This window comes from Biomphalaria glabrata, chromosome 1 (genome assembly GCF_947242115.1).
Source record: "Biomphalaria glabrata chromosome 1, xgBioGlab47.1, whole genome shotgun sequence".
In the NCBI taxonomy this organism is placed as follows: Eukaryota; Metazoa; Mollusca; class Gastropoda; family Planorbidae; genus Biomphalaria; species Biomphalaria glabrata.
The window spans coordinates 17,398,368-17,412,475 of NC_074711.1; the positions used below are offsets into that span (position 1 = coordinate 17,398,368).

Consider the following 14,108-nt stretch of genomic DNA (forward strand, 5'->3'; position numbering starts at 1 on the left):
AGGTGATCTGGTACAGTCGTTGACTTATAGCACCAAACTGCTGGTAGACAACTAATCCGCTAAAGGCGTATTATATTTTAACTTATAAAACTTATAGCATGCACTTGCCAAATCAATATTTTGTCAAATGTCACCATCAAAATTCAATGATGAACAGCAAAATTACAGTTTTTTCTTAACTTTCTTATTTGTGTCAAATTTTTTATCTGGTCTGTGTATTTTTCAATAGTTTTATTTTTTTTAATCATGCAGTTTAATATTAAAAAAACAACAACTGAAGGTCTTTTGCTACAAAGAAATGAAAACAAAGAAAGATAATCTGATGTAACCGGCTTTTAGTGCAGTTAGAAATTAAGCGTGATCAAATCAAAACTCATACAAACGTGTCTAAAGAGCATGAAACAATTTGTTCCTATTTCATTTCATTATTTCATTTCATTATTTCTTCGTTTTTTTTTTAAACGTTTTTTTTTTGTCTGAAACTTTTGTTTTATTATAAAATATTTTGTTTAAACCTGTTTATTCCATGATTTTGTAAAATGGAGATTCCTTGCAGTCTCAAAGGAGAAGCTGCACATGGAGACTTAAAAGTAAAATTCCTCTTTGTATGGCTGTAGAACTCATGGGCCTAGTGATGGGGGGGGGGGAGGCAAGATGCCCAGGGCCCCATCTTCAGGGGATTGCCACACACAGCCTATATTTCTAAGTGATGTTCATGGAAAATGCAAGAGGGGGGGGGCAATAAGGTACCTTGCCCAGGGCGCACGTTTTTTGCTCACTACGCCTCTACTGTGGGTCATGGTGTCATAGCATCGTAACATGCGAGCTCGTACTGGTGATTATGGGACCCCTTGACCTTCGTGAGTTTGACAAAGCAAATTTATATAGAAGTTGTTGAAAGTTGTTATTTTTTTTAACACGGTGTAGATGTACCATTTACAACTTTGTTATAAGTCTAGGGTGCATTATAGATACTGAAATATTGATCACGACGAAATTATCGCAATTTTGTTTTAAATCCGGTATCTATCTGATTTATACCGGGCATTTCAGCTAGTATAGACCTATATATTACGATTGTTTTACGAAATAATCAGACATTCTTAATTCCTTTACAATGAGAAAAAGAAATAGAAGCATAAGAAAACAAAAACGATCTTTGTATTAGTAAGAATGAATATTTAAAAAATGTAGTCTTTCGATGTGTATATCAAATTATCTCCCCGTGAGCCAAATAGTTGACACTTTATTTTTAATAGGTAACCTTATGCCCTTGTGTCACGTTGTTGAAGTCATGTGATCAGTTCATATTACAGAACCCATAAATCAAGATAACATTCAAGATAACATTCTTGTCATTTTGTCTTAGCGTAGACATCATTTGTGTGGTTTCCTAAGAAATAGGTCAGCAGACGTCAAGAAAAGGAATCTAGGGACACTCGTAGGACATAATCATCTTCTTTTTTTGAAGTAAAGTCTTTTTAAATTACTTTTATAGGTTCTTAGGTTTTTCTATGTTTTGTATAAGCTCATGGTCAACAAATTTGCATACGCTACCACCTCTTTTGGTTATCTATAAACTTCGGAAAAACAAGTCATGTTCCAGAAGTCACCCAATAAATCTTTTACTCAGCTACTAAGATCACCGTAAATGGACACAAGGTAGACCACTTCAGATAACTAGGAACCATTGCGTCAAATGGTGCATCGCTTTCAAGAGAAGTTGATACGTTTGGCCAGAGCATCCAGGCGAAAGTTTGGCGAAATAAGTCGCTCCACCTTTCTACAAAAATCAGGGTCTACCAAGCAGCGGTTCTCTCAACCCTTCTATATGAATCTGAGACATGGGTGCTATACAGAAAGCAACTAAGACTTCTTGAACGCTTTCACCAAAGATGCTTCCGCTCCATCGTGGACATACGGTGGCAAGACCAACTACAAACAGCGATGTCCTCGAACGTCGGTATAGACAGTATAGTGGAACTTCTTATAGTCCAACAGTTACGCTGGGCAGAGCACGTGTTCGTATGGGGGACGAATGTATTCCAAAAGCAGTTCTTTTTGGTGCGCTGAAAGGTTCGACGTAACAGGTGCCCAACGGAAACGCCTTTAAAGACCAGCTTAGGCTCCAACTTGCGTTAACTGACATAGAAAAGAGCAACTGTCTGCAAGCGGATTCAGATCGAGACAGCTGGAGATCACGGATCACGTACAAGGGTCGCGGGATACACAAATGAGGCTCAAAGAAAATGCACTCCCGATGACAGACGTAGACGGCAAAAAGAAAATCTAAATCAACCACCGACGGAAAATGGTTGTCTTCTCTGGGTAGCCTGGGCTGCGTTGCCACGGGAGATACTGCACTCCTTATTAATCTTCGGACTCGGAGACTAGCCTTATTATTATTATCATTTCATTTTGGGTTTATTTTTATTTTTAGATAGATATAATTTAATTAACATATTCATTCAACTAGCATTTAGAAAAAAAGCTAAATTAATATTTCATAATTATTCTGCAATCATCTATATATTTCAAGGAAAACGTCTTTTGACATTACTTAAAGTAAGCAGGCTTACTTGATGCAACTTTCTGATCCGTATATCTAGCACATGCTTGGATAGCCAGACCAGTGTCTCCACTCTTCGGAACATACACTCACACTCACCGAACTGATTAAATCAATTTTACTCTATAGATATATGTCTTGGCAAAAGAAAAAAAAAGCATTGGTAAAATATGGTAATATGCCTCTAGTCTATACTTTAAAGAGAGTAATGTGGAACTATTCAATTTTGCTACAGTGTTTTACGCCTGTATGTTTTGAAACGTTATCAAGCAGTTAAGGTACCGTATAAATGCTATCAGATGTGTTTTCTTTATGCAAGTATTGCAAAATAATAGACATTTCGAAAGAGAAAAAAAAGTTAATTCTCCTGTGTCTGAAGATTAAGAAAGGGGTATCTTAGGTCACAACTTTGTGTGACCATTTCGTGATGACCTCTTCCCCCACCACAAAGCCCTCACAATGACTGGTTGATTTGATTTGATTATTTTGGCACATCGGCACATTTTAGGCCATGTTGTGCCCTTTAATTTGTTACAAAGCTTATATCAACTCACTCTGTCTGTCTGTCTGTCTGTCTGGTAAAAGGTTTGAACATATTTTTTCTCCCTTTTCCCATTCTCGGATCAAGTTGAAACTTTACACAATTATTCAGTGTAGTTTCTGACAAGACATGAATCAATATAAAAATTAACCAATTAATTAATTACTTATTGGTCATTAGTTACTTCGCTTGATGTCAAAATAAGGGGAATAACTGCTACTTAATGAGAGATGTTGATGTATGTATGGATTTAATCCTCTTATTACATTTTGATATGTTTTTCTCCCACTTCCCATTTTTGTATCAAGTTGAAATTTTGCATAATTATTTAAGTTGATGACATTACACGAATCAATCCAAAACGTAACCAATAAATGTATCAATGAGTACTAATTAATTAATGTTGTTTTATATGATAAAATGGCAGATAAATGGCAGTAATTAGCGGTTCTTTCCCTTAAATAAGCTTTTTTTTTTTTTTAAGTAATCTTTTTTCTTTTGCTTGTTCAAGAATTCTTTTCATCTACCCAGTAATTAGACAAACGAGACGTCAAAAGCTTTAGAAGTATTAAGATCAGTTTACTTATAATTCGAATACTGAACATTCTAGTTTTAGTTTTAGTAATACTAAAATAATCTGTTGTAAATATGACTGGAGAGCTGTGTGTGGTGGTGTGTGTGGGTGTATGTTTGGGGATGGGGTAAGCTCCCTTACATTTACGTCCCTTTAAACCCCACTGCCCCCCTGCTCGTGAACTGGGATTATGAATGACACTTTATATCTTTGAATTGGTTACAGTTTAATAATGTTGCGTTGTTGTTGTTTGTTTTTGGTATGGTGCTTCACCCACCATAATCTTATCGTCTCAAAGTGACTCAAAGCGAATCTTTTTACAAGCTTGAAGAATAATTTGAGACCGCTCAGTTAAGAATGTAAAAAAATTATCTTTACAAAGAGTCACGGTAAAAAAAGGAAAGATTTTCTGCTAGAGAGTGGAAAAACTGTATAGGAAATAAAATACCCACAGGATGTTTGGCCAAAAGTAGGAAGTTCTCGTGGTCCACTTTTTTACTTTGGTCCAACGGGGTTTCATAAGGGCCTATGTGTCCATTATATTTTTCTATTGAGCCACAGATAAGTTAGACAAAAAACAATACAGGGCTTTGACTGTACACAGTTTTATGTTTAAGAACTAGATCAATTGAAATAGACCAGCCTTGGATCTATGTCGAGGTCCTTTTGTGTCCAGATGCGATACTTTGAAATACTTCCTGGTCGATAGCTCGTTTTGTCTCGGGTACGTGTTTTACTTTTTTTACCCCGGTCTTGCACGTCACGTGCTACACTAAAGAGAATGACATCTGGATTTTCATTTCTGGGCCGGATGTTTTGCTCATTGTCTCCTAGTAGAATTGAATGTGTGATGTCTAATTAATTCTTTTGAGGGATGTTTTCATTTATTTGAGGACAAATTAAGTGACTTTCGAAACCAATTTTAATTCAATTATTTACACTCAATGTGATCTATACAAGTTGTAGTAAGATATATCCACTAATATCTTCAGTTAAGCGGTGCCACTATAGTCAGCTCAGAAGTCTTTTTAACGTTAGTGTCCCTACATCTTAACTTTGTGGCGTATTAACTCGTGACTTCAGCAGGGTGTATTTGTTCTTTGTTTAATCAAATCCTAAATAGCAATTTAAATTTAAATTGTCTAAAAAAAAAACGTCAGCCTCATGGAGTTCCGTAGAGCTTGTAATTTATGTAGATTATGAAATGTTGACCTTTGGGCGCTTTAGGTCTTCTATTAGTGTGTAAAAAAAAATTCTGAAAATATATTAAAATGTCTGCTGTGGAATGTTAAAGATTACAGTAGGACATCAATGCTTTGAATATTTGGGAACGGGATCTGTACTGATAATCGATCAGCCGGATAAATGAATGTGGAATATTTTAAAAGTTTCATTTCACCAACAATGCAAAGAAAATTCCTATGGACGTATCCTACCGTTACGTAAACATACAATTTCAAGTAAAATATACAGGGCAACAAAGCGTTATGCGTAGTAGCCTCCCATTATTGAGAGAAATAATCGCTGATCTTTGACTGCACGTTAGCAAGACCACTTAGACGACGGTCCGGATATTTTACGTTCCGGATAACTGACGCTCGGATAAACGACGTTCTACTATATGTAAGTCAAGGAGAAGCAAGTCAGCTGGTTAGATTACAGGAAAATGTTTATGAATTCCGCTGTTGCGGTACGTTCAGTAGGATCACGTGATCATCTTGTCTGTGTCTCAGACATCTCCGCCGTTATAACTCTGGTACACGGGAACAACGGGAACAACGGGAATGATTGTCGTATTAATCAGCTGCCACATCGCCATTCCACACCAGAGAGGTCCTTAGCAGTGCTCGGGGCCGTGGGCGAGTGTCATATCAGGGCCATGAGTATTAGCACGATGGGTTGACGGTGACAAAAAAATTCACTGTATCGCGCACTCCCTAAGGCCGCCTCTGTCCACTAGCAAATCTTTCTCTGCCTAGGAACAAGGCTTCATTAGAACCTTGACTTTCTCGTGCCCAGACCTTACACTACAATAATCATCAACGACTCTCCCAGTGGCCTCTCACATCATTAGAACCACGTTCTTTTGTCACTTGGGAAGATGCTATCACTCTATCACAACAATCACATCTTCAAAATGTTTGCTTGATGCATACAATAAACATCGATTCCGGAGAAGAGATACAACAATATTTCCAATCCAACAATATTTCCAATCCAACAATATTTTCAATCCAACAATATTTCCAATCCAACAATATTTCCAATCCTAAGAAATACGTTAGGAAGTGTAATTTTTCTTAAAAAAAAAAAAAGCTGAAAATTGTAAAAGAGAGGGTGTGGTATGGTTCCGGCCGAAAGGTAACAAATATTTCGATATTAAATTGAGAAGCCGAAGTAAAGTCTGAGACTTTGACTAACTTTTGGAAGGCGGGGATACTCTAGAGATTACGGCCGAAAAGTATGTGTGCGTGTTTTGCGGTGGTGGTGCTGGTGGGGGCGTTATAAATCGGGTTGTTCCAAATCAAGTCAAAAGTCTGTAAGATGCGCAGGGTGAAAAAACAAACAAAAAAGGAGGTTCCATAAAAAGAGAGAGAGAGAAGGAGAAAGAGAGAAGGAAAGAGAAAGAGAGCAGGCCGTTTTTAATGTAACAGATACTAGAACTCACGGGCTAAAAAATGTGTGTAGGGGAATCGTTAAAATAAATACCAAAATAAACCGTAAAAAGCCTGGGAACAAATCAACGGGCATAGCCAGTGTGTACTGCTAGTAGTAGCTTCTAGACAAAGGCTTATGATAGCAAGATACACATTTTTTATTGGCTCCCGTTCGATCTGGTTTACAAAGAATGGTTGTTCAGATGAAAAAAAATAATCTGACAAGCAGGGCCGGCCTTAGCGATTGCGGGGCTCTATGCGAAAGGGATTGCCCAGTCAGGGTAGAAATAAGCATAACGTCAAAATTTAAAAAAATTATTAGAAAATACATTCGTCTTTGCAATAAATTGTTATTAAATGAAAGCTGACAATGCAGTTTGTTTTTTTATCACGCGTAGAATTGGCACCCCAAAATGACAATTTGGTCTATTTTTCAGGAGATTTTTATGAGTTTTCAGGAGATTTCCGGGACTTTTTGATATATTTTGCAATTACAGGAGATTTTCAAGAGGCCCTGGATAATCGAGAGGCCGCTGAAATCCTGTTATTACATATAAGTTATAATGGTTTGATGTCATAATTGACACCTAGAACTAGCGCGGGCCTATGGAAGTGCGGGGCCCGCTGCGACCGCATAAGTTGCAGTGGCCTAAGTCCGGCCCTGCTGACAAGTTGATTAAAAGAACTGAAAGTAATGTGATAGTTACATTAAAAAAGAACAACCTTTCTTTTGTTTCGCTGTAGATCTAGTTTAGTCCACATAATTAAGCCAGGAAATATAAAACCTTTTTTTTCTAATTATTATTTTTAAAGACGGTTTTCACAAGATCATGTTGACGGATTGATCTAAATTTAGCTCGGTCATGAACCTGCTGAGGAGGCAGAAAATAGTTTTAAGTTTTAACTAGCACAGCTTCCAGATACAGAACTGGCAAAGAAAGTTGAACACAATGAAGATGGCAGATCTAACAAAACAAAATATAAAAGTCATCTCATCATCATCTCTGCCCGTGGTCCCTTCTGGGGCATAGGCCACCAACCATCTTCCTCCAGGAGCCTCAGTTCTGGGCGAGTCTCTCTAACTTTCCCCACGTTTTGTCCCTCTGCTTGGCATCTGCTTCCAAATCGCGGCGCCATGTATTCCTGGGTCGTCCCCTCTTCCTCTTTCCTTGGGGGTTCCAGGTTAGGGCTTGCCTTGTTATGTTGGATGCAGGCTTGCGAAGGTGTGACGTACCCATCTTCAGCGTCTCTGAAGGATATCTACTTCAATGGGTTGCTGTTTTGTTCTTTGCCACAATTCCTCATTCGAGATCTTGTCTGGCCAGCGGATCATAAGAATCTTCCTCCGGCAGGTATTGATGGATTTTTTTCATGGTGGTGATGGTAGTTCTCCAGGTCTCTGCTCCATAAAGGAGTATTGGTTTAACAATAGCGTTAAAGAGCCTGATCTTGGTGGTGGTGGTGCTTATTTCCCTAGATCCCCAGGTGTTCTTCAGCTGATGGAAGGCTGCTTGAGCTTTACCAATGCAGGTTCTGACATCTGCATCTGTTCCTCCATGGTGGTCTATGATACTGCCGAGATAGGTGAAGCTAGAAGCTTTGCACCTCTTCCAGACCCTCACTTTGGACTGTAATTGGTGTATTGTTGGATACCTTTATCTTGAACACCTTGCTCTTCCCTCTGTTTATGGTAAGACCCATTCTAGCTGAATTGTCTGCAACAACATTTATCTTTTCTTGCATCTGCTGCTGTGTGTGAGAAAGAAGAGTCAAGTCACCTGCAAAGTCAAGGTCATCTAGCTGTTTCCACAGTGTCCACTGTATACCGTTCCGCTTCTGGTCTGTTGCTGTCTTCAAGACCCAATCTATGGCTAGCAGAAACAAGAAGGGAGAGAGTAAACAGCCTTGCCTCACTCCTGTTTGGACTTCAAATGCCTCTGTCAGTTGTCTGTCATGCACTATTCAGCAAGTCATCCCCTCATATGACATCTTGATGCTATTTGTAATTTTTTCAGGCACTCCATAGTCTCTCAAAAGTCTCCAGATGGTCTGTCTGTCCACACTGTCAAAAGCCTTCTCATAGTCTATAAAACTGACGTAGAGAGAGAAGTTCCATTCCATAGACTGTTCTAAAATTATGCGTAGTGTCGCTATCTGATCTGTGCATGATCTCTCCTTTCAAAAGCCCTTGTTGGTCACGGAGATGTGGATCTACAGCATCTTTAATTCGGTTTAACAGAATGCGGTTAAACACTTTCCCTGGAATTAACACTAGTGTTATCCCTCGATAGTTGGAGCAGGAGCTTTAGAAGTTTGATGAGGAAGCCCTCCTTCCACTCTGGTGGCACTTCTTCTTTTTCCCATATCTTGTAGAAGAGAGGGTAGAGTAACTTCAGACTGGTATCAATGTCTGCCTTTAGAGCTTCAACTGGGATGCTGTCAGGTCTTCATATGCTTGATATTTGCAGATATGTGTGCCACAAGCAACTTAGTAATTGGAGGAACTGTCTTCCCACACAAACGAATACACAAAGCAACATGGATATCACCAGACCTATCAACAGAGAACCAAATAGACCATGTCTGTATTGGGAAGAAATTCCGTCGATCTCTTTAGGATGTACGTGTCAGACGAGGAGCTGATGTTGCTTCAGATCACCATCTTCTGTGCGCTCGAGTGAAACTGAAGCTGAAGAGGACTTGGACAAGTGGGCCCAGCCAACGCCAACACTACAATACTATTGCGCTGAAAAACTGCAAAAAACAACCGTTTTTGTTTAGCGCAATTTCATGCTTTTAGCTTTCTCAGTACGCTATGAACCTATCGCTTTTTAAATGCATTTTTTTAAAAGTTGAACGACCTGAATTTGAAATCGAGGGCTCAAGACGCCCTAAGCCTGGAGAGTTCTTATGAAAATAGAAGGTTTTATAGTTATCTATAGTTAGTTTCAAACTTTAAAGCGGTGACCAATTCCTTTCTACAAAGTATAAAGGGGACTAATTCAAAGTATATCACCACATCAGCCAAGTACAATTTCTTTTCCTTGTTCAAAAGCAATCAAAACAATCAATTACCAATAATTAAATAATTGTGCAAAATTTCAGCTTGATCCGAGATTGGGTGTGGGAGAAGTACAAACTTATTACCAGACAGACAGAGTGGATATAAGTTTTGTAAAAAGACAAGAGAAGTGGGACTTTTGTAATTCAAAAAGTAAGTGGAAATTTTGTTTAATCATTGTTATGTACTAATCGTTTTTTTTTATGATCTTTTTAATTCAGGTTAATTACTAATTAATTTTCTTTCCCTATAGGCCTAACTGTTTATAACGTTTAGCTGGAAGAACCGAAAGTGCATAAGGAAGTATTGATTCATATAAATAACCAGTTATGGCGTTCATTTCATTCAGATTTGTTGAGCTAAACAGTCCAAAATATAATAAAAATTCATATAGGAAACCCTGCCGCCGAGTAAAAACACAGGACGTTTGGGCCATGAGGCCTTCGTAAGCTAAAAATAAACAAAAAACAAAAAATAGTCCTAAGCAGCGTTATTTTAGTTCAGCTGCACTGCAGCCTCGGCTACTCTGATGTGAGAAAAATGTTTTAGCCTAGATTTTTTTTTAGTGTTGAGCAGAAGCCTTCCATCTGCTCAAAGTGAAAATCAAATTTTTAAACAAAAAAGTGAGATTATGTTTCCTCCAATTAAAATTCAGAATGTGTCAAAATATTATCTTTATTGAATTAGAAAATATATTTTTTTTTAAATCACCTTTTGTTTGTTTCATTTTTTATCGACCACATCAAGATTGTGTCAGGGGTTTCACTGACTGGCATCGGACAAGGAACAAAGTTGTAGCAGCAGTTGGTGTTTTTATACTATTTCCCTGTAGATTGAACTGAAAGATGTTTTCCCCCCTAGGAAATGTTTGTGTTTCATTGAAGCTTGACATCTATTGTTCACATTTGAGTACTTGCTTTTTTTTTTCGATAATCTGATACTTTTTTTTAAAGAAATATATTTTTGAAAACATGTTTAGAAGATGAAAATAACAACGGGGACGGGCAACATGCGTCTGGCTCAAGAAAAACTGGTCACCCCCTACTTCCGTTACGTTGATGGGATAAAAAGGGATTTAAAATCAGTGAACATTGATATTGACCATCGGGAAGACATAGCCTTAAAGCGCACTAATCGGTGAGAGACGGTGACCAAAAAAGCTATAGAAAGCGAGAAAACATGGGCCTCGATTCTTGAAAAAAAGCGTGCCACACCGAAAATGGCCAGCTCCTCTACCACCAAAGCGAAAGCCACCTTGACATGCAATATATGTGGACAGGAGTGTCTCTCCAAAATAGGGTTCCACAGCCATATGAAAAAGTGTTCGAGATAAACCATAGTCGTTACCCGACTGAAGGAGTCCAATTATACATATATACATTAACTGTTCATTAACATAACATAAACATATAAAATAAACATTAGCAGTTAACTCGTTTAAATACCTAGGGTCAAACGATATAAGAATAGTTAAATATGGCAAGAAAAAATAATAAATAATGTTGTAGTGCTATACGTCCTATCGGTTCATTCCTGTGTATCACTGTATCAGTATTGGATCTACTCACCTAGGTATCAGTATTGGATCTACTCACCTAGGTCCAATATTTATGGCCTATTATTGGCTTATAGTATATAACATCATCTAGATTCTAGTCTACAAGAACTGGCGCAATATACTGGTCAATATAATGGTCAATCATTGGATATACTTCTATGGATTGAAGAGTTAGTAGGCCTATATGAGCGTAGTCATTTCATTATTCTTTTGTTGCTGTTGTGAAATAGTTGCAGGTCAGAAAAAGAAATGGGTTGAAATAATTGGGGGAAGAGATGATGATTAATGAGTTGTCAATGTCATTAAACATATTAATTTATTCTTTTGGGGGATAATCTGGCTAAGAGGTGGAAGGGAAGTAACTTATAACTCTGGAGTTACTTTGGATTGAGCAAAAATCCCAACAATTCATAACTGAAATTGTATGTGAATGTAGATCTGATACATCACCACATCTCCCTGAATACAATGTAGATCTGATACATCACCACATCTCCCTGAATACAATGTAGATCTGATACACCACCACATCTCCCTGAATACAATGTAGATCTGATACATCACCACATCTCCCTGAATACAATGTAGATCTGATACATCACCACATCTCCCTGAATACAATGTTTGAAAAAAGAACTAACAAGAAGAAAAACACGAGAAGTCACTGAACTAGATAAATGTTTCTGGCTTCACAATATACAACTAGAAGACAATGTTTGGTTTGAATTATTTCTATTTATTTAAATGTCAACAGAACAAACTGTTGAGCAAGTAGTACTGGTGTACTTTTGAGAATACTATAACAGATGAACATAGAGATCTACTATTAAAAAATAACCTGATAGCAGCATTGTAAAATGTGGTAAATTCATTATTGCAATATCATAAATCATATCCTTTTAAATGCCAACTAACATAACTAAGTTGTTGGTGTATATAAAATAAATATCACAGAAAAAAAGAGAGCTGGAATGCCAAACATATTTGCAAGCTTATACTGCTCATTATAAAATAAATAACCAAAAATCAGCTATGATATAAATGTTTCTAAAAATAATTACAATAACATTTACAAATATCAAAACACATGAGTTGTATAATTACATTTCCAGGAATCGAATCGAAACATATAGAACTGTTACAATAAATTGTTTTCAAAGACTTAAATGTAAATATGATTTTAAAAGTTGTAGCATAATGTCTTTTATTTTTCTCTGAACTTTATTAATCAAATATGAGTTACAACTTTTCACCTGCAGCCAGAGGCATTAGAACTAAATAATACTTCTGACAAAATTAATAAGTTTTAACATTATCAAAAATACAACATTTTGCATACAAAATAAATAAAAAATCAGCAGTTGTACCGGGAGACATTGAGTTTTTAAAACATGATATTTATGAAATTCTGAAAATTGTTCAATTATTTACCACACCTTTTAAAAACAGTGTATACTACCTTAGTAAAACATCATATGATACATAGTATATTATCATATATTGTTTCTTCATAAATTAAATGTAAGTCAGCAGTTTTTAGTCTTGTGAACAATAAACACATAAATATCAACTAATCATGTATTGCAGGAATAAAGAGAAGTCAAATTAAGTCAAAATAATGGTTAAGTAAAGAAATGATTGAGTTAAGCCAATGTTATTCTGTTTCATACACATCTTTCTTAAATACAATCTCAAGATGATGATTAGCTCTGAAGTTGCTATAGGTTAAAAATTGTACAAATTTAACTAATGGTGCAAACATCTGATCAGACAGAATAAAATACTCAGTTTTATATATTTGTGAATTATTTGTTGCGGTATTTAGTTAATTAAATAAAAGGATAATCATTGGTCACTATTAGCTTTCCTGAGATCAAAAGAATGGATTTGTTTGTTTTTGGGTACAAGGAAAGATTGTTCACCTCACCAATATACACTTCTAGATGTTTAGAAATATTGAGAAGTTGACAGGCAACAAAATACAATATTTGAAATAAAATATACATTTTTGTAATACTTTCTGAAGCCTTGAAATTTGAAGGTGTCTATAGCTTTCAATAAAAAACAAAATAAAATAAGTACACAATATGTGGGTTGAAGAAATCCAATTTGAAGATAAAGGGAAGATATAAATATCTAGCCCTAGTATTCTCTAGCAACAGCAAAGGAACTTAATGCTGTGATATTTGATGATGAACTACAGAAGAATATGGGCTACACTAGGGAGCACCTCCAGAATGTCAACCTTGTTGTGGACAAAAAATATCCAGATGGCACTTAGAAAAAAGGTCAAAACATGAGTATAAAATCAGTTTATTCATGGTCTCATGATATTTACTTTTGGCACTTGAAGGCAGCTTTAAAAAAAACAAAACATGTGAAAACCAATTGTCTAGATAATGATGTAGTATTGTTGGACCAACAAACTCTTAAGAAAGGAGTATGAGATCTCGGAGAAAAACAAAGTTCTTAAGGTTGTAATTTAACAAGCAAATTAATATTAGTTTTGAGAAAAGTTATTGAAATGAGGTTTTTGATACATTTGTTTTGCTTCCTCATGGCTCCTAAGCCTTGACAAATGATGACGTGTTTTTAGGTGTTTTTTCTTGGGAGTAGACCTATGACTATTTCCAGAGGATTCATCAGAGAAACTTACTGGGGCAGGAGAAAATGACCTTTGAATATTTAATGAGGCTCTTGGTGAGTATATGTTGGAAGGAATTTCTTCTTCATCCGAATCTAAAGGGATAAAATTAACATTCTGAGAAACTCCTGGACTTAAAACACTTGAAACACTGGATGTTTTATGTACACTGGATATAGTTCCTAGATCTTGTGGCTCTGGTTGATGATTGGGAGTTGATTGGTTATCATTGTGGGATATATTTATCTCTTTTATTTGTGGCAAAGGTTTCACAGTGTGTGGATTGTCTAGGTTTACTTCCTCGACAATGACTGTAATGTCTTTCTTTCTATCCTCATCTTTTCTCTTTTTCTTCTTTTTCTTATGCTTATGTTTCCTCTTCACATCTACAGCATCCTGTTCCAGCTAAACAAGAATAAAGAGATTTCAACAATGAATATGTTATTCTTAGTATAACATTCTAATGACAATAATGATGAAAAAAAAGGGGAGCCTAACAAAACA

The 14,108-nt window shown here is 36.5% G+C and overlaps 1 protein-coding gene across 1 annotated transcript in view; it reads right to left on the bottom strand.

Moving 5' to 3' along the window:
• Positions 1-11,675: 11,675 nt before the first annotated feature.
• LOC106074184 (transient receptor potential cation channel subfamily M member 3-like) overlaps positions 11,676-14,108 on the bottom strand; it is a 31,253-nt gene continuing 28,820 nt past the window's right edge. The window contains exon 26 of the mRNA XM_056025672.1: positions 11,676-14,009. Coding sequence (XP_055881647.1) covers positions 13,461-14,009 — 549 coding nt within the window. The 3' untranslated portion in view covers positions 11,676-13,460. The remainder of the gene's footprint in view (positions 14,010-14,108) is intronic.